Raw genomic sequence first — 21,136 nt, forward strand, 5'->3', positions numbered from 1 at the left:
TTTACTAAAATTCATGAGATAATTTATGGCTAAGGTTGCCTGAGCTTTTCAGAAATTCGTTTCAGTTATGTATAATGTCTTCAAACTGTCGACATTTAGGCTGAAATCTCCTATGTCCAGGGTTTTCTTGGTGAGCATGCTTTTAGAAATTTTCTACTTACACATTTCACCTGTTATTTTTATTAGACTAAAATTAAGAAAGGCACAATGACTGGAGTACTTGAAAATAATTTTTATGGGCGTTTTGTTGATTGAGAAGCTCCTTAACACTTGCTGGCCAGCGCTTGTAACTTGGCAAGGGATGTGGCCCGTTCTGGTGATATGTCCACTGCTCTTCTGTGAAAAACTGCCTAAACATGGCCAGTTCCATTAAAGTTTAATTTATTCTCATGCTAAAACCTGATTGTGATCCTTTGTTCCATAGTAATTACTGAATCATTGCTCTCATAAATAATTTAGATCATAAAATATTTGCCATGGTATTAACTAAACATCTACACATTATATATCTACCTCCCAAGTGGTATTTGTCAAAAACAGATTCTGAAAATGCTTCAACACTGTGTGCAACATTATCCACCTGGCAAATAAATGAAACTCCCCTGCGGCAGATGATTTGATAGAAGCTGAAAAAGCATTTGACTGAATAGAATGGGACTATTCACTTCATACTTAAAACTTGTTTGTACTCGGTGTCCTGGTTGCTAATCTGGCTTCTCAGTTGTACTCTCACTTTCACATCTGCAAAAGACCTGCTCTTGGCCATCTACAAAATCCCTCAACAAGGTTGTCTCTCATCCTTCTTTAGTATTCTTTCTTCTTCCTGAGCTGTCAATACTAGCTGTTAGTAAAGAACTGAAAATATCAGTTAGGCTGAAGTGAAACGTATCTCGAGTCACTCCTGCGTACAGGCACTACGCTGCTGTTTCTGTAAGAAGCAGAATCTCCCAACAGGAACGTATGAGGGGTATCTGATACGTCTCCATAATTTCTGAATACAAGGTTACGACCGAGCTTAAAAATTTGGAGAGCACCGAAGGTACAGTTTTCAAAAGCACCTAAGTTAATGCAGAAAGTCACCTTGAAATTCAAGCCACGCGGTGCTTTTGAAAACCTCTCCTGTAATTAAGAGATAACGGCTGTCATTATTCTTTCCTCAAAATTATGTTGTAAATCTGCTTTGTTCTATTGTATGCACATAAAATAGTCATAAGAAATTAAAATGTTTAAACACGTGCCAAGTGATGACTATACAGTTTCTCATAACCAGTCCAATGTGATATCTGAAATTAAGGTAAAGCAAAAGATGCATTTTAAAAATGTGTCTTTCAGCATTTGAGACGTCTGCATAGCTGTTTTCTGGTTTATTTGCCTCCTAAGCTTTGTGTGTTTATGTATCTTCTTAAAAGAAAATTCAATTTTTTTTTTTCTGTAACTGTCGAAAGAAAACCAAATTTCAGCTGAAGTCCATTGGACTATTCATGCTTAAAATTAGCTGGAACGTAAGTAATTGCAAGGCCAGCACTTAAAAGGAGTATTTTTTAGAGATGCCTCTGAAGGTTTTCGGGAGGGGAAGCATAGGAAGAAGGAGAGGAAGAGGAAAATTTTGCAAAATAGTTCCCAGCATGAACCCAGCATGGTTCTTAAACTGTACCAGCTGTTTGCAGGATACACCTGTATGCCTGAATTTGCCTCGATACAATTTTTTAAGAGCTCAATTAATAACAGAGTGTGATGGCACCACAAGGACAAAAGTCAGTTAAAAAGCAGAGCCTTCCTGTTTAAAAAAAAATAAGATAAATACAGAGAAGCTAAACAGGGATACAAAGAAATTTCAAAGGACATGAAAAGCAATTCTTTGTGAAGCATCACACCTAGGCATCATTTCCTCTTTAAAAGAAGGGGAGAAATTTATGCTCTATTATAAAGTCCAGGTTTGAATATAGTCCATAAAATTATGTCCATATGAGAACCCAGCATAATATTATAAAGAATTAATACCCTTTTCATGGATGTGTTTATGCTCTTGTAAAGTCTGCAGGGCTGTTTCAAATTGTGTAGGAAAGATCATATTCTACTAGTAGTCAACACAAGTCCTGTCCATCAGTTAAGGTGAATGGCTCACGGTTAAAGAAGGAATCTGTGGATTATAGGGAGAATAGTGCTTAGAAATTAATGGCTTGGTAGACTTTGTTCACCCCACCTACTAAAAATGAATTGCATATATTAGCTCTAAGTCAGATGTCTTCAGCACAGACTAACCTTACATCTGAATTTCAGGAAGAAAATCACCATACTCGGTTATTCCATTAACTGGATTCATGAGTAAATAACCTTTGTCTTCCAATTAGGAAAGTTTCTAAATCTCCTAGGATTTACACACATGGATACAACTGTGATATCCATCACAGATCCAGAGACAAGGGATTTGATCTGATTTCCCATTGTCATTTTGAAATCTTTTTTTTCTCTTTCCATGTAAATTCTTCCTGTTGAATAAATCAGTTTCCTTCTAAAATATGTTTTTAACTTGTGTTATGTTTTTCACCATGGCAAATATTCCATACATAGCATCAACTAAAAATACAGCTTGCAGTTCCACTGATGACTTGAGTAACTGTTGCCTAGTTTGTTACAATTTCACTGGAAAGTCTTGCATTTATAGTCTTATAATTCATCATTTTACGTAATTCATTTGTCATGGTGTGAGTCATGAATTGTGTGTAATCTTTTCTAATCTCCATACTGGGCTGTACCAAACAATGTAGTTCAGAGCGTCCTGTACTTCAAAGGATGTTCTGTCCATTTTCTTTGACTGTTATTTGGTTATGTTTCCCAGAAATTCCCCTTGCACAGATTCCCCTCTCCCTTTCCCAAGTCTGCCTCCCTGTGCACGCAGTTACTAGGGAACAGCAATGGCCAGTGGTGCACACTTAATATTTGGCACTGGCTTTCGTGCCTTTTGCAAACTCTCATGTATGGCAGGGGAAATCTTAACTCATTTAAGAAGATTTTTGCCCTGAGTATTGGTTAATTGGCAGAGGGACAAAAGTAAAGAAAAGAAGTAGTAAAGGAAAGCTGTGGGGCTGACTTTACTTTTGTTTCTTCAATACTCTTCCATTGCCTGCTGCAGGTTTTTTCCCTTTTACAAAACTAACATGTTGTCAACATCAAGAGTATTTTCTCTCGAAAGATCAGCTTTCAATATGAAGTAATTACAGAATAATCAGTACTGACTATTGAATACCCTGTCCTACTTAGAAATTAAGCTTCATTCATATACTCTATTTACTCCAGGTTTTCAGTTCTTGTTTTAAAGAGAAAGAAGCAGCCCAGTAAATGAAAAACAAGCAGGGACATGCCTTCTCTTTCTACTGTCAGACACCTGCACCAGAGTACAAGGAGAGCAGGAGAAAGCTCTGCATCTTTACTCTAAACTGACCAGCTTTTCTGAATCTGGAGTTTTCAAGCTGATCTTGCAGATTTCTCTCTTGGTAATTTATAGTGCAAAAACAGTCCAAGAATTCATTTTCTTTTATATCATCTTGTTTACAGTACTAGTCCGTGGAAAGACTTATGGGCTTATGCCATCATTGAATCATATTTCTTTCTTTGTGGATGTTAGTTATGATTTATATGTGTGTAAGCAGTCGGGGTTCTTGGGAATTCTGTGCACTTTTTGGTTAGATTGAAGCAATTCCCATTCCTGTTTAGCCTTCCACTAGAGAGTATCTCATATTCACCCAAGGTTTGCAGTTGGCTTTGGGGAATCCGACAGACTGAAATATAATTTGTTTGATGAAGTGATATTATTAAAGTAATGATTATTAAAGTAATGGACACACTGGAAGGGAGGGATGCCATCCAGAGGGACCTCGACAGGCTGGAGAGGTGGGCCCGTGTCAACCTCATGAAGTTCAACCAGGCCAAATGCAAGGTCCTACATCTGGGTCGTGGCAATCCCAGGCACAAATACAGACTGGGCAGAGAATGGATCGAGAGCAGCCCTGAGGAGAAGGACTTAGGAGTACTGGTGGACGAGAAGCTCAATATGAGCCGGCAATGTGCTCTTGCGGCCCAGAAGGCCAACCGCATCCTGGGCTGCATCAAGAGGAGCGTGGCCAGCAGGTCGAGGGAGGTGATTCTCCCCCTCTACTCTGCCCTCGTGAGACCTCACCTGGAGTACTGCGTCCAGTTCTGGAGCCCCCAACATAAGAAGGACATGGACCAGTTGGAGAGGGTCCAGAGGAGGGCCACGAAGATGATAAGAGGGCTGGAGCACCTTTCCTATGAGAACAGGCTGAAAGAGTTGGGGCTGTTCAGCCTGGAGAAGAGGAGGCTCCGGGGTGTCCTTATAGCGGTCTTCCAGTACCTCAAGGGCGCCTACAAGAAAGATGGGGAGAGGCTGTTCAGGAGGGCATGTAGTGATAGGACAAGAGGTAATGGTTTTAAAATAGAGGGAGGTGGATTCAGGTTGGATATTAGGAAAAAAATTTTTACCATGAGAGTTGTAGAACACTGGAACAGGTTGCCCAGAGAGGTGGTGGATGCTCCATCCCTGGAGACGTTCAAGGCCAGGTTGGACGAGGCCCTGAGCAACCTGATCTAGTTGGAGATATCCCTGTTCCTTGCAGGGGGGTTGGACTAGATGACCTTTGAAGGTCCCTTCCAGCCCTAACCATTCTATGATTCTATGAATGATTCCTAAAATGTGGGAGCTACCTCCCAGGCAGGTGCAGGAGACTGCATGAAGGTGCCACAGCCTGGTTTTTATGTCATGTCCTGCTTTCCTTTGGCTTAAAAAATAAGGTATTTGTGGCACGGAACTAAGGAAGACCTGCAGCATCTGAAATAAGGTTAAGCAGTGCAGAGACAACTCCTGCTTTAGAAGTATAAATGGCAAAATATTTCTGAGACCTCAAATGGGATACAAATTCTGGTATGTTAGAAGCTACCTCTGTAAACTATTTTACTTGTTCTCAAAAGATGCAAAGAAGGAAAAGTTGTAACTCGATCTTACCAAGGTTTTTACCAAACCTTGAAAATTATTTACAGAGTATCTATAGACAGAATAATGAATGAATCAGAAATGTAGAATCATAGAATAGTTTGGGTTGGAAGGGACCTTTAAAGGTCATCTAGTCCAACTCCCCCTGCAATGAGCAGGGACATCTTCAATGAGATCAGATTGCTTAAAGCCCCATCCAACATGACCTTGAATGTTTCCAGAGACAGGACATCTACCACCTTTCTGGCAACCTGTTCCAGTGTTTCACCACCCTCAGAGCAAAGAATTTCTTCCTTATATCTAGTCTGAATCTACCTTCTTTGATTTTAAAACCATTACCCTTTGTCCTATCACAACAAGCCCCACTAAAAAGTCTGTCCCCATCTTTATTATAAGCCCCCTTTAAGTATTGAAAGTATATAATTAAGTATTCATGTACTAAGGACTCCAGAGCTGGGTACAATAATCCAGGTGGGGTCTCACAGAGTGGAGTAGAGGGGTAAAATCACCTCCCTCAACCTGCTCACATATCATTTATTGTTACTGTATTGTTTGATTTGATTAGCATCTTCAAGAAAAAGTTTTCTACCAAATCATTAAGTTCACGTATTACTGTTCAGGCTAACGTGTGGAGTTTATGTTCTGCTCTTCTCTCCTCTCTCCTCTGTTATGTTAGAGCTTCATTGCTGCTTCTCATATGTAGCTCTGGCACTGATTGAACTCCAGTTTCTAGATGTAGGAGTAAGATGTTTTTAATTTGTCACTGCACTTTGACAAACTCATTCACTTGCTTTCCAGTTAACCATGGTGTTTATTGGTTAAAATTATGGTCTTTAATACTAAATAAAAGTGTTCTTATTATTAATAGGTGATAATAAGGCTTTCTCATGTATGAAGTGCAAATTACAGACACAGGGCTTTCTCCCTGGTCATTCATTGCACCAATGTTTCCCCAGTCTTTCCCAGTAGACTTGAAAGCTCAACCAGTCTTTCTGGAAGAGGTAATCAGTCATGCAACTTAAGCCAGGACTCTGCTTTAACCCTCCCATGGTAAGAGCTGAACTGAGAAGTCCAGCTGTCTTGGTGTTGACTGAGAATAAGGACTTGTGCATGTGAAACACCTCTCTACTGTTCAGCAGCCGAGGAGTATGGACTTTATTTCCAGAAGAAACTAGAGTGACCACAAACTTCTGAGCAAAATGCCAGCTATACTTTATTGGCCTCAAGTTTGGTGGATAATCTGTTGAAAGGCATGTAGATCTACAGTATCAAAAAGGTGGATGAAATCAGAACTGTCATAATTATTCCATAAAAAATATATGATCATGGCAACAATCAAAGTATCTCAAATGTTTACACAGCGTTAAAAAGGGTTAAAAGATCTTACTGTTTACTCTTGTAAAAAAAAAATCTACATTACAATAGACCATTCTTATGTCCTTGTCACTTAAAGGTGTGTTTTTTGATTTTTACAGCAAGCTAGAAAGCCCTATGATGTCCGAGATGTTATTGAGCAGTATTCTCAGGGTCACCTCAACCTGATGGTGCGAATCAAGGAGTTACAGAGGAGGTATGTCAGTAGAGTTCAGTATCTGTATCCGTAAACATCAGCAGAGGGATGTTTATAAATTAGTCAGTGATTGGGGCCGGAGATCAAAACCTGACAGGGTTACAGTTGCCATATTGGTAGGACTGTGCAAAGTTATAGAGTACAAAATGGCATTCAAGTAAAGTTTTCACACAGGAAGGAAAAGGCAAAAAACTTAAAAATCTGATGATCAGGACTTTCAATTTTCATTAGACTTACGTGTATTGCCTACTAGCTTTCACTGTACGTGGTAATCCCTATATGTGAGGGGCTGTATTATACGTACAAAATGAAATTCTACTCTGGTGGAATTGCATAAGAGCCAACAGATAGGTGCAACAAGTAAGCTGCAGAAGAACAAGGAAAAGAGGACACCATGCTGTTCACATAGAAAAGTGATGGGCGTGGTGAAATTTAACAGTGATTAAAGAAACTAAAGACCAATCCAAGTCTAATCTTATTTTGTCATTATTTTTTTGATTTCAAGCTATACTTACCTCAGAGCAACTGCTTCACTAAAGTACAAACCAGAATTATTTGAACTTCACTTTGCTTGTTTGTGAATCTCCACTCCAGCTAGAGAAAGTGAAGATGCTGATTCAGGCTAATAAAAACTAAAAATGATTCTTTTTGTTTTATAGGTTGGACCAATCCATAGGGAAGCCATCTCTTTTTATCTCCGTCTCAGGTAAGTTAATATGAAGGATGTGTCTAAAGTTAATTTGCTGAAGATATAATTAACGGAAAACACTTGTTAAAATATTTTTAATTTTGTTACCAAATTTTTAAACACTGCCAACCAGTTATGCTCTGAAGTTCAGGCATCCAAAATAATATTTAGTCATCAACACCTTTAAAACAGGGATGTTCTTACTTACGTATTTAAAGCACCTACTTTCACTAAAGTTTTCAAAATATTGGCTCTAATCTCTCCATGACTCACCATATTTTCAATAAAACAGCATGCTATGATTACAGAGTTCCTATGTAATATTCACATAGAGCTTTGACAGCTTTGAAAAGAGACAGGAAAAGGAGCACAAAGTACTGTTAAGTTTTTTGCGACAAGTCTAGCTAATAAAAACTCTCTGTTAATGTCGTTTTCAAACTCACATTTCTGTATAGTTTATAGGGAATAAAAACAATGTTTCCAAATACATTATTCAAATTGGCTGGAGAGTCTTTTACGTCATCACAGGTTGGTTTTAAATGGCAATTAAAACATTAACTAAATTGGGAACAATTTTGTTCTCCCAGGTTAAAGCATAAAACTAAGGTTGAAAGTGCCTTAAACTTAAAGGGCTATTAAAAGCCATGGCGTGGGCTAATGCTATAAAAAGAAACAAAAAGCTACTTTTAAGGAATAGAACTACCAGCCTGGCAAAGGTGTTCAGTTACGCTGCGTTGGTGGGCTAGTTAAACACACCCTGTTGTGGCTTGCTGCTATTTTGTTATACCACTGTAAATTAATTTGAAAATGTTTCTTGTTCTACAGAAAAAAGCAAAGATCGGGGGAATAACACGATTGGTGCCAGGCTGAACAGAGTGGAGGACAAGGTAAGCCTCAGTTAGACTGGCAGTGAATGAGGGCATGGTCTGTGATCGAACAGTGCTTGTTTCATAGGATGAGGGGAAAAGTTCAGCTTCAAATAGAGTTAAATGCTTGGCTTTTTCAGGTGATGGAGCGTAATTTTTGTGGCGAATTGCATTTTCTTTTTTTTTTTTTCTTGTCATTTTAACAGAATTAAAAAAAAAAAGACTTTAATTTATTTCGGTCTCTTTTGGGACTCAGGTTTGAGGTTTTGGTTTTTAATTGTATATATTACACGTCTCAATGCTCTACTTCCTTCCTCCACAGTAGGTAAAAAGCTCTGTTCCTTTAATACTTCAGTATATTACGGTCCCTGAGATTTCTCTTTGATCGTTGCTCTGTTGTTTATATAACTCCACCTACAATTCCTTAGAGAGAGCGATAGCAAACCTTGTTCTGTCCTGGTTTTCATTTCTTATGACAAATGGAGTTTCTCCTTTCAAGTGATACGAAGCCAGAAAAAATCAGGCTTGTTCTATAATCTCAAATTAAATTAATTGTTTTGTAAGCCTTTATTTCAATATTGGATGTGCTTGAAAAATTAGATGATGGGTAGAGTCTATGTCATTGTTAACAAAAATATAGATTTGCCTATGTTGGTATTAAGGAAAGAAAGGGAGAGTTGAGATAAATTATTTGAATCCTTTACTGGTCTTTTATAGTGATTTGGTGAGAGGGTGAAAGAATTTCTTTACCTTAGGATTATTTCACTCATGTATCTAAACTGTTCATTCAATATTAAGGAGTGAAAATTTTTCTTGAGGAAAAGAGCTTTCAGAGTGTTTCTTCCACAACTGGAAGTATGCAATAACCTCATGAAGGATTTGTTCTGAAGAAATATCCAGCAAATATTCTGCAAACCAAAAGAGGTGTGAGCAATACATCCCAAAGGATGCAAACTGAGCACCGTGATCTGTATTGATTCACTTGCGACATATGTGTTCCTTACACATTTCTCCTCAAATGTTTAAGATAAACTTGAATGATAGTACTCAGAACTGTGCTTCAATCTATTGGAAATAAATGGCATTTTAAAGGGAACAGGTGCCTTTTGGCGTCACACAGAAAGCGTGAAGTAGAAGATAGGAAGGTACGGCGCGTTTTGCACGAAGCAGAATCACTATGCAGTGCTTGCTCGAATCTGTAGTTGGTTAAGTGTTCTTACACATGGAAGCCCTTTTCAGAAAGTTTGGATTACATTTATTTATTTTCTCTCCGTAATGTCAACTAAAAGCGTGGAACACGAAAAGATGTCTTGTGACGTGTGACAAAGAGCAATGGCTTTTCAGTTTGGACAAATAATTCTCAAGTGACAGCTAAAATAGCTTCTCAGTGCTATTTGTAAAATCTCTAATGAGCCTGGGAAAGCTTTGGTGTTGTGCTGGCTCAGAGATAAGCTGTTTCGGGGTTATTAATTACTCTTTATACATCCTTACAAATAAGTACACCATGAATTTATGGTGACTGTTGTTTTATGTCTTGTAATGGGACTGTAAAACACTCCCTGTTTAATTTTAGTATAGCAGGGTTAAATTTTAGCCTTGTTTTAAGTAACAGACCCTTCTTTCTTTGCAGTTGCATGAGGTCATCTGTGGTTTCAGAGTTGTATGTTATCTGCCCTATACAGCTAGTCCTATCTGCAGGAATTTTATCTGAAAGTAGCTGAAAGGCTAAAAATAGAGAATTTCGGTTAGGCTCGGCAAACAGTGGTGTACATGACAATACACCATCAATGCTGAAATCACATTTTTGCTGCAGATGGTGGCCAAAGCTATTTTTTTTATTATTTCTGCTCTCGAAGATTGGCCTTCTCTTTCCCGTAAAGGACATGGTATGCGTGCAACATACAATTAAATCCTTCCTGAGCTAAGCACTATATAAAGGATATCTATATCAACAGTTTTTTAAGATGACTACATATTTTAAACAGTTGCATTCCATTTGGTTTGCAAATTAGTTTTGCATCTTGGACTTCTGAAGAAGAAACGTTCAGGGGTGCAGCCTAGTGTGAGCCTCTAACCACCTTTTGCGCGTTTGAAAAATCTCCTTTGAGTCATTTTAAAATGAGCCGCAGCCTTCTGAAATTATTTGGACATCCCTGCTACAGCAAGAAATTACATGGTACTTCCCACGCCACGGGAATAAGCGGAGTTCTTCTAATAGATCTTTCTCAATGATCGTTAGCATGCTCCTTGCAGCAGAAGGCTGGTGTACAGTTGTCAGAAAGTCTGTGTTAAAGCAGAAAGAGAAGAAACCCTGAACTTTCATTTTTTGAACTTTTGGGTGCTTCTGCTTATGCATGTCTGCTATCAGCACAGGATCTGCTAGTTGCACATCACAGAGGCAGAATCCAATTTTATGTATATTCCTACAGACTCTGATGGAGGCGAATTTTAACTCAAGAAGTGTTTACAAAGAAAGATAATTCTGTCTTCAGGAGTATTTAATTGTGTCCCTGGGACATCATGTCACTTTTGCAAAGCTTTCGTACTTGTGGCACAACAAGATGTTTGCTCTAGATGCACATATATGGCTGGCAGTACAGAGAGGGTGGCGAGAAAGGGACGTTTTAAAAATAAAATGCTTAGAGTCAAACAGCAGCTGTATTGGCAGGAATTATGATACTTTATGGCACAAACCTGAATTTCCGAGTACAGAAATCAGCAAAAATTCGCATTTTCTTCTTTTAAATTTGGGAACACATTCATGTGAGGGAGAGAGTCCTGTAGAGTCTGTTCACCTTGTGCACTGAGTGAAACTTTGACCTCGTAACCTCTACAGTTTGTGATAATGTAACTAAAATTTGTTTCCTCATATGCCAAAGCCAGGGGGAGGAATCATTGCTTGCAGGAACCTTCCTGCAGATTCCCTCCCGTAGAATTTTGTAATATTAGCAAGCCACTGAGAAGGTGGTTTTGTAAATGTAACTAGAAATTGCACAACCCGATAAAGAAATCGCCATCCCAAAATGTAATCGCAGCGTATTTTGACTTTGCCATTGTTCCTTGTTGCTCATCAAGCTGAGGGTAGCAAATGCCATGTTCTAATAAAAGTGTATTGCCATGGCTGAGTGCCGGCGGTTGCAGCACCAGTCGTGCCCACACCCCGCTCTGTTGGGAGACCAGCTCGCTTTGGTCCAGAAGACATGGAGCTGTAGTGGTGCAGTGCCCATGCTGAGCTCATAAACCCTGTTAAGTAGCAATGGTCCAAGTGTGTGCATGTAGATACGTCCCTCAGAGAATGTTGTTGAGCAGGATTACAGCAGCAAAACAATTTCTTTGCGGCCACCAGCCTTCTCTCTTCTTACCCTGAAACATCTGTGAATGACTATTCAGCCTGCCCTCAAGAAACCTGGCCACTGCTGGCTGGCTTGCTACCAAAATCAAAACCAAAACCGTTTTTTCCAGATAGGCACAGCTGTGTGTGCTCAGCGCTGCTGATCCTGACGCAGAGCACGCTGCGTGCCAGTGGTTTCATTCTGGGTGTGCCCGGCAGCTCGGTCCAGGAGCACAATGCACTCAAGAACCTCTGTGTGCTACATCTCGTCTTTTCTTTTCACTGCTTAAATTTTTGCTTGGCTATAAATGGCTGTAATGCTAACTTTTTAGAGTAAATTAATCTGTTCTTTTCCAGCCTTTTGCCGACCGTTAATTTAGGTATGCCTGCACTTTTCAGGTAATGAAGTGGGCTTGTTGCTTGGCTGCAAGATAATTGTTGCAAAACCATCTAGAGTATACAGCGAGTGCTAAAATTGGCAGTCCCTGGACTCTCGACAGGCTGTTGTGCCTACATACCACACTGCCTCAGATATCAGTGGGTCCTGCCCGTGAACCTCCCAGAGTAGAATAACAGAACCCAGATTTACAAAAAAAAAAAAAATTAAAAACCATTCTGAGCAGTAGACATTATGCTCTATTCTCTGTTGTTGTTTTAAAAATAGGACTTAACCTTCTGCAATGATTTGGACCCTTCAAAATTTGCCTTTTAAGAATAGTTATAGCAATCCAAAGCAATTTCCTGGATATCCAGTCTAGGTACTCAGGACTATTCCTGTATCTGACAGGAAGTACAGCATTAGTATCAGTATTGCCAAGATCACAACTAAAATTTTATAATAGTCTTTTTCAGTTATGGAACTTAATGAGTAATGCTATCTACTGCTAAATTTTAAGTTGTAGGTATTTAAATGGAGATTTCTGTTCTTACAGAAGATATATAGCAGCGAGACATGTGACACCTTTGAATGTGAATCCAACAATTCTGCAAGACAACATTGATTCCAAGCATGTGCACCTTTTGCACACTTATAGCTGAAAATTTGAACCCTTGTATTTTGACTAGTGCTAACCCAAAGAGCAGCGTGCAGAACTTCAAACACGCAGTGCAGCACTGAACAGAGAATCATGTAACTTTTTCAGATATACCTTAAAAGCAGATTGTACCACTTTTTAAATCAATTAAGAGCAAATCTACCATGTGAAAGCATCTACCCTAAAACAGATGCTACTGTGCTGCTTGAGTTGCCTACTGGAAATCTGAACTGACCTTAGAAACCAAAACTGAAAGGAAGTTCTCTTCTTTGCACGGTTCTTTTGAGTTCTGGTGATTTGGTTTTCTGTCTTCCTTCTGCAATGTCTTTGATTGTTCAGTGTATAGATCCCATGTTCAGTTAAACTGTAAGGATATGATATATATTTGATACATTTTTCACTGTCAGTGCTGCGTATGGAACTTTTAAAGAGGAATCAGTGCAAAGGCTTGATTTGAGGTGACTTTCAGTAAGTGGTGGAGACCTGTATGTTACAACATTGATATACGTGGTATGACATTTTCTTCTGGCTAAATAATTTTCTGTAAGTGTTTCACCAGACCATTGATTCTATCCATGTGTGTATTAGAAACCAGTTTGGCTGGAACCCTGTTAAACACAGTTCAGATGAACAGAATGACCATTGATAAGTCTAGGTCCAGTTTCTGATTTTACTCTTGCTCTTTCCTGGTCCTGCTTTCTAATCAACTAATAGTTCCCCATTGCAAAAGGTTTCATATCTATCTTATTTCTCGTATTGATTTGCTCAAAAATATATCATAGAATCATAGAATGGCATAGACTGGAAGGGACCTCAGAGATCATCTAAATCCAACCTCCCTGTCATGGGCAGGGATGCCTCTGAACTAGATCAGACTACTCAAGGCTCTGTCCAACTTAACCTTGAACACCTCCAGGGAGAGGGAATCCACAACCTCTCTGGGCAATTTATTCCAAAGTCTTACCACCCTCATACTGAAGAATTTCTTCCTAAGATCTAATCTAAATCTGTTCTCCTTCAACCTAAACCCATTTCCCCTTGTCCTATCAGTGGACATTCTTGTAAAAAGTCCCTCCCCAGCCTTCCTGTAGGTTCCCTTCAGGTATTGGAAGGCAGCTTCTCTTCAGGGCTACTCTCAACCCACTCTGTGCCCAGTTTGTATTTGTGCCTAGGATTGGCCTGACCCAGGTGAAGGACCTTGCGTTTTGACTTGTTGAAGCTCATGCAGTTTGCACTGGCCCATTTCTCAAGCCTGTTAAGGTCCTTCTGGATGGCATCTCTTCCCTCAAGTGAGTCCATGGCACCACACAGCTTGGTGTCTTTGGCAAACTTACTGAGGGTGCACTCAATGCCGTCATCCATGTCGCTGACAAAGATGTTGAACAACACTGGACCCAGAACAGACCCCTGAGGAACACCGCTTGACTCTGGTCTCCATGTAAACATTGCGCCATTGACCAAAACTCTGAGTGCGACCATCCAGCCAGTTCTTTATCCACTGAGTGGTCCATCTGCCAAATCCATGTCTCTCCATTTTAGACACAAGGATGTCATGTGGGACAGTGTCAAACGCCTTGCACAAGTCCAGGAAAACGACATCCGTTGCTTTACCCACGTCAACCAGCGCTGTAGCTTTGTCGTAGAAGGCCACTAAATTAGTCAGGCACGACTTGCCCCTAGTGAAGCCATGTTGGCTGTCACCAACCACTTGGTTATTTTTTATGTGCCTTATATGAACTTGAGCTATATATTGCAGAAGAATTTCGCCATAAATGTTGTTAAATTTGCCATTTTATTGAATCACAAGGTAAATTGTAATCACACCATATCTGACAATGAACTCCCAGTCCATCTAACGCAGAAAGGTTTAGGATGTGCTCTGGACCCCGTTAAAGATGGTGGGAGTCTTTCCTTTGACCTGGAAGGCTGTGAAGCAGGCCTTTTAATCAAAACGTAAGGTAGCCTTGATGAGCCTTCCTTCATCAAGGATGGGCAGAATCATTAAGCTTCATCAAATTTTTACGCCTTTGAGAGGATTTTTTCTTTTGATTGTGATACAGTGCTGCACAGTAACACGAATGTATTACTTACATGACAGTATTTCTGTCAGAAATGGAAGAAGAGATCTGTATGTGTCTCATTATTGGATGCTCCATATTTACAATCCTAAAAGCATACATTAAGGAGTTTAACATTTTACTTAGAAAAGTGTTATCTCATCTACTTCCTCCTGGGTTCACAAATACCAGATTTCATGTTGACAGCTTGTTCACCTAAAAGAATTCTTCGTGTGTGGCCAGTCTTCCAATTTTATGTGAAATATCTGCGTTATCTAAAATGGGATCAAACCTTGGTGGGTTTTTTTGTCTATTTTTGATGGCATTCTGTAGCCTGTGGGAGCAGTTGCTGTGCTTCCTGGTGTAACATAGCAATTAGTGCAAACTTCAAAAAAGCCCTTGACTGACGGTGGCTTTCTTGCACATCGGTCTGCAATGGACAGGGACATTTTGGCTTTATTTTTAATTGAATAATGATGCTGAAAACTAGATGGTAAAAGACTGAAAAACAATCATCTGGCTTTCTGGTCGGCACTGGGAAGCATGGTTAGAACCACGAGTCATCAGTCAGAAGAGACGACTTCGGAAAGCAGCATGGAAATATTCAGCGCTTTCCGGCTGAACATGGACTAAGCAGTTCAGGTATTGAATATTGGCAGCTTCTGCAATAGATGTGTGAGGGTTTGCCTTCCTGATACCTAGAAACAGAACTAAAAACTGTGGGTTTGGATGGAAATTTTAAGAGATATGCAAAATCAATAAAAATCAAAAGAACCACTGCCAAGCAGTTACTCATCTAGTACGTAGTTCTTGCAATAATGCAGAAGTAATAACCTGGGGGATGTGGAGGAATATTAAGAAGCATATGGAAGATTAAGTATCCCTATTAATTTAGTCCTTAGTCTTTTTCCAGATGCTGAAGTACAAGCATACCGAAGCAATTTCGATGCTGAACTCTGATGGAAAATGCCCGTTTTCTATAAATTGGACTACAAATAAGCACATCCTTTATCAGTCTGGGTCATTAGGCGGCCTCCCAATTTTAATAGCTTTCCTCTCATCAATCTGATAATATTTCATCAGGTAAACAACGAAACACTGCAGATTTCTGTTTCAGTATCCTATGCTTCCCATCTCCCCAGCTACAGTAAAATAAAATTATCAGGCATAAATAGTAAAAATGAAAACAAAAAATAATTACTTGTAGGATTCACTGCTGCTAGAAGCTTTGGTAGCAAGAACAGAAACAAACTGAGAGATTAGGGAAAGTCATGGAGAAGGGCTTGCTTGAGGATTATTAAGTAGGATGCCTGTATGTAAACTGCAGGTTAGCAAGTACTTTAAACAGTAGTCAGTGATGAGTTGGTAAAAAAAGGAAAAGCATGATTTTATGTATATGTATGTTCTTACACAGTTTTTTTAAGACTCTGCTACAAGCCTTGCACCAGAAACAAGATAACTGGGTGAGATAAACTTTAGTTTTGTTCAATTTAGCCCTTTTTATGCTAGATCATTATACACAGCCACTTGCCACTGGATTTGGTCTCCTGTAGAACGTTGCTGTACAGTGTCTTAGACCTGATTTGTTTATGAAGGCCATGCAAGCAGACCACTGTGCCTGTCAGGAGGACATACACTTGAGTTTTTGCAGGACTGTGCCTTGAAGGTCTTTGGAATAGCCTTCACTTGCATCCGTTTGTTAGCATTAATTTTATCTATTTGAAGATCATTAGATCCTACTGCAGCACAAACGAAAAACAATTTTTGTGTTAACATTGAAATTATTTAATATATTCAGTGTTAAGTACTATCTGTAACCTGTAGGCTATTATCTAGGTGGAGTAGCTTACATATAGTTACAGACCTTGTAGTGTCAGCTCTTGGATCACAGGAAATGTGATGATATTAAAAAAAAATAAAAATGTAGCATCTGAATGTAAATAGCCACAGACAGTGAAGATACTGGAACTCATTAGCTTATTTGCAGGAATTGAGAGTAGAAACTCTCTCAAGCTTGTAAAATAAAGTTAAGCAAGACAAAATAGTGACTGCATTCTGGAGAATAGTGGCTGAAGGTAGTTCAAGCTAGCACACTGTAGCTGTACTTGTGTTCAAAAGCAATGACTCAGCTCTGGTCATTCAGTCACATCTGTGATACTCCTCTACATATTTAATTAAAAGTAAAACAGCAAACATGAAATATTCCTAAAGGAAAGGCTTCCTGTTTAAGTGAGTTGCTATAGATTTGACCCCAAATTTCTAATGCTTTTGAATGCAGATGGTAGCTTGGAAGCCTGATGCTGAAGGCAGAATGTAAACCTTTATAAATACAGAGTGTTTATAGATATATATATATTAATATTTTCTTAAATCTTGTTGATTTCTTCCCAGTTTGTGATCTGATTAATGACTTTGAATTCTTAACACTGGCAACAGCTGCATGCTTGTGATCTGCGTAGCTGTCTACTTGGTTATTAAGAGCAGAAACCCCAGAGGAATTTTAGGTAACATGCAATATATCCTTATAAAATATAGGAATTTGTGGGTGAGGGGGGAAAGGGAGAATTGAAATAATGCGTTACCAGTTGATAATATTGTAAACAATCTTTAGGTTAGTTGCTGATTTGGGGACCAGCTGTTTGTGTTTATATTTGAGTAGGTATGCGAGTGGATGTTAAGGTCTGCAAATTGAGATGACGCGATCTTTTATTAAACCACATAAAGCCTGTTTTGTCTGGCATTCAAAGATAAACCCAAGCAAGATTTGAAACGTAGCCTCCATCGTTCTTGTGCAGAGGCCGTTTACATTTGGTGTGGAATGGAAATGCCTGGTGAATATGCCGAGAGAGAATGTGGAACAGTTGTACGGACTAAATGCCCTGTAGAGCAGATCAGAGAAAAGGGATTTACGTGAACAACACGTGTGCACAGTGCGCTACACGAAGACTTTTATTTGGCTTTCTTATAGGTTAAAGGAAAAGAAATTACCATAAAATCGTCTCTGCATTTTATTTTGCGTGTGTGTGTTTCAGATGAGTGACCACAAAGCGTTCTAACATATATGGCAAATTTCGGTTTTGATACACTAAGATGAACCTCTACTGGAGTTAGATGCATTAAAGTTGAAATTGTTCCTTGTCAAAGATCTGTTTTTAGAGTGATCTCGCTGGAATGAAAGTATTTTATTCTCATTTGCAGTTAAGTATCAGGGAGGAAAAGTGCATGGAGTTGAAAGGACTGTATTCAGGCTGCAGCCTTTCCAGGTTGGAATCTATTCAGCTCTTGGAAAAGACTCAGAGTAAAGCAAGGTATACTCCCTTTCTCACACAAAGTCCATACCTTCTGTCACCCTATCTGCTCCCCCTGCCCCAGAAAAATTGCAAAACATAAACGATCCTGGGCTGCTTAGATTGCAGGAGAAGTAGAAGAAGGGGTCTTTGCTGTCTGACTCCTACTTAAGCTATGGGAGTCAGAGGAAAGATAAGAAGAAAAATAGGCAGTCAATAAAAAGCAGAATATGAGCACCTGCTTTAAAGTATACCAACCCCTCCTAGAGGTCAGGAAACCAATACGGCTAATGTAGTTCCCTCAAATCCTCTCTGTTCCTGCATCCTACCCACTGGGGTTGTGACAAAACCACAATTCATCTTTCAGTAAGAAAATCAAGATTTGCATTACTTCTATAAAAATCTAGGACAAATGTGATACAATGACTTTTTACACATCTTTAAAGTATCTCACCATTTCAGCAGTTAGCACAGGGCTGTGAACCCATGTCACGGGTTCTCTTTCTATCCCAAAGTAACTAATGGTACACTTGGTAGCTCCAGCCAACAGCCCATGCTGGCAGAATGTGATTGCCCTTGTATGCCATGGGCATGATAGTCTGATGAGTCCTAAAAGGATGGACCTTCATTGTGGTAGCTTCATTACATTTGTCATAGCTTGAGAGCTCCTGCTCTGACAGACTAAACACACAAAATAGAGAAAGGAAGAGAAAAGGAAAATATTGTTTCCCCCTTTTACAGCTAAGGTGCAGGAAGCGACTTGCCCGAGGTATCACCGTGGCATGTGTGGCACAGCCAGGAATTGAACTTAAGCCATGTCTGAGACTTCAACTACAAATCAACATTCCTTTTTGTTATTGTGTTTAAAAGCTCCTCTAGTTTTGAATAGTTATATTGGCCAGTGCAGTGTTCGACATAATCATGGCTCATTAATACTAAAACCATCCAGTACTTGAGAACAGCATATATAAACACATAAACCACACCAAGCCAGCCAATATAAATGTACTAGGACTATTTTAGACAGTAGATTTTAAATCATCTAGAAATTAATCTACTAACATCATGTTGTAGCCCAGGAGCCTAAGGGTGGAGAGGACTGAACATGCTTGCATGACACAGAAACTGTCCTACGTGTAGATAATTATGTATGTAATATTTAAAGCTAAACGAATTCTATTATATGCTATATTTGCACAGTCAAGCAGAGAGAAATATTCAAGTGAGTTCAAATATTCATCTAAGTTTCTATTCTAAAAGTCTTGGAGCTAACATTGCTTGCCATTGACCCTTCTCTGACATCTGTTAATCTTGGGTTTATTTCAGTTTCTTTCTCTCTCTTTTTTTTAAACAGATGACTCCACTTAAATCAACACTTGGTTTCCATTAGACAGATAGAAGGTGATTCACTTAGAAACATGTGCATCTTTATCTAGTTAAGTCCTAATAGCCTTAATATATCAAGGAAGCTGATGTGATTAACAGCACTAAAGGCTTTGTCAGACACTACACCTCATAAATACTGCCCTTTGTCCAGCCATAGAAAAAGAGTGAATAAATACATTGTTCCCAGACTGAAAATGTGTACAGCCTTATAAATATTCTAAAATTATCCCTATTAAAAGAAAAAATATGTTGACAATGGAAGTTACATCTACATATATGTCTGCGTTTGTACATGTCTACCAGTCCAAGTGTGGGTTGGCTCTTTGCCCTGCCTGGGCTGTCCTTTTTCTGTTTTATCATTTCATGATGGAGCTACCATTCGTGTCTGATTTTCCTCTTGTTCACTTGAGCTTTGTGCAGATTCCATGATGGTTCTTTGTCTCTGGTTGTCATAGATTATCTGTCCCGAAGTAGTTGGATACGTATTAGTTGTGCCACTCTAGTTAATGTTGGCAACAAAGACATCTGACTTGGCTCGATTATCATGTATGACAGTCCTGCCAAATGAGGCAGTCAAAACAAAAACCCCAAGAGTAAAATATATTCAAAATGTCAGCTTGGGGTCCTTGCTTCATCGTAGCTGAAGTTTTCTGGAAAATTTCCAGTTGTGCCATCAGTGTCTGTGATTGCATGCTGTGGTCATCAGGGTACTGAAGGAAGCCTTTATTCTGCTACTCCTAAGTTTCAAGAGAGTTTGAACCAGAGGAGTTTTACAGGAGAACACCTTAGAAAGGAAATGCGCAAGGATAGTTATTGCTGCTTCTCAAAAAGAGACTGGCTGAGCCATAAATCATGGATCCTCTACCTCTGTGTTTGCTTCATGTTGCATTAGGGAGTTTTGGCAAAGATTTGACGTCAAATAATCAGTCCCACAGAGATGTTGCCAAAATCTCTCAGAAGAATTTTGGTAACAGAAGTGACTGGGGAAAGAACACAGGGCCTATTCACCAATGCAAAGGAGCAGCAGTTTCTGCTACAGCACTAACCCCATACTCTTCCATCTAACACAGTGCGCTGCAGGCACGCTGGCCCGGGGCCCAGAGATCCATCTAGCAGCATTTGGGTGGCACTGCATCCATGCGTGGCTTTTTATCTTGGGCACGATACTTTGCAAAGGTCCAGCTGTTTCTGGTTTAAGCCTAAGCAGCACTGGTTCAGCGAGCTTTGCAGGACGCTTTCGATGGGAGCCAACTTGACACGATGCTCCGAATGAATGCGTCATTCATAGGCTGCTCCGAGATTGCAGTTGACAGAGCTGGTTTTGAATGCGAGCCCTCTGGATCTCTGTGCAGAGGAGTTTCTGAATCTGATGGCAGCTAGAGAAAGAGGCAGGGGAAAGTCATTTCCTTTGCATAGAGAAAGGGGAGGAGGAGGAGGAGGATAGTTAAGGATGCTACATTTGAGAACCAAAAGGGCAATGATTGTCCTGCAAACAAGGTCACCTTCATTTTGTTTTCTGTGCTCTGGCTGTACAATTTTAAAATTGATTATGGATCATCATATCAGACCTGAAATAGAACAAGAACTTTTTGTTGTTGGTTTGGAGTGAGAATTTTGGTTATGTTATTTGTGGTAAATCCAGAGAGCCCAGCTTGATGTATATTACTTTGTGCTAAGTCCAAACAAATATTTTCCTTTTTTTTCTCCTGTCCCTTTGGTATTTATTATCAGTGAACATATAGGCCAGCTGTCATTCAGTCCTGAGATAGCTGCTGTAATAAAAACCTGACCGAGCACAGTGCACCTGCGTAGCAGTTGTTTACAAATGCTTCACTGATTTTGATGACTGCAGGATTGGCATCTTTTCTTTCCACTGCTGGTGGAAGGGCTATGAGATAAGAGGAGGAAT

The 21,136-nt window shown here is 39.5% G+C and overlaps 1 protein-coding gene across 3 annotated transcripts in view; it reads left to right on the top strand.

Annotated features, from left to right (window-relative positions):
- KCNQ1 (potassium voltage-gated channel subfamily Q member 1) overlaps nt 1-21,136 on the top strand; it is a 378,889-nt gene that overhangs the window by 261,882 nt on the left and 95,871 nt on the right. For 2 of the 3 annotated variants that reach the window (XM_086613033.1, XM_086613032.1), the window contains 3 exons: nt 6,484-6,578; nt 7,238-7,284; nt 8,092-8,153. In XM_086613033.1, coding sequence (XP_086469159.1) covers nt 6,484-6,578; nt 7,238-7,284; nt 8,092-8,153 — 204 coding nt within the window. Of the gene's footprint in view, nt 1-6,483; nt 6,579-7,237; nt 7,285-8,091; nt 8,158-21,136 lie in introns of all 3 variants that reach the window. The other variant, XM_086613031.1, reaches the window with a different exon arrangement.

Source organism: Tauraco erythrolophus, chromosome 6 (genome assembly GCF_009769465.1).
Source record: "Tauraco erythrolophus isolate bTauEry1 chromosome 6, bTauEry1.pri, whole genome shotgun sequence".
NCBI classification, from domain to species: Eukaryota; Metazoa; Chordata; class Aves; order Musophagiformes; family Musophagidae; genus Tauraco; species Tauraco erythrolophus.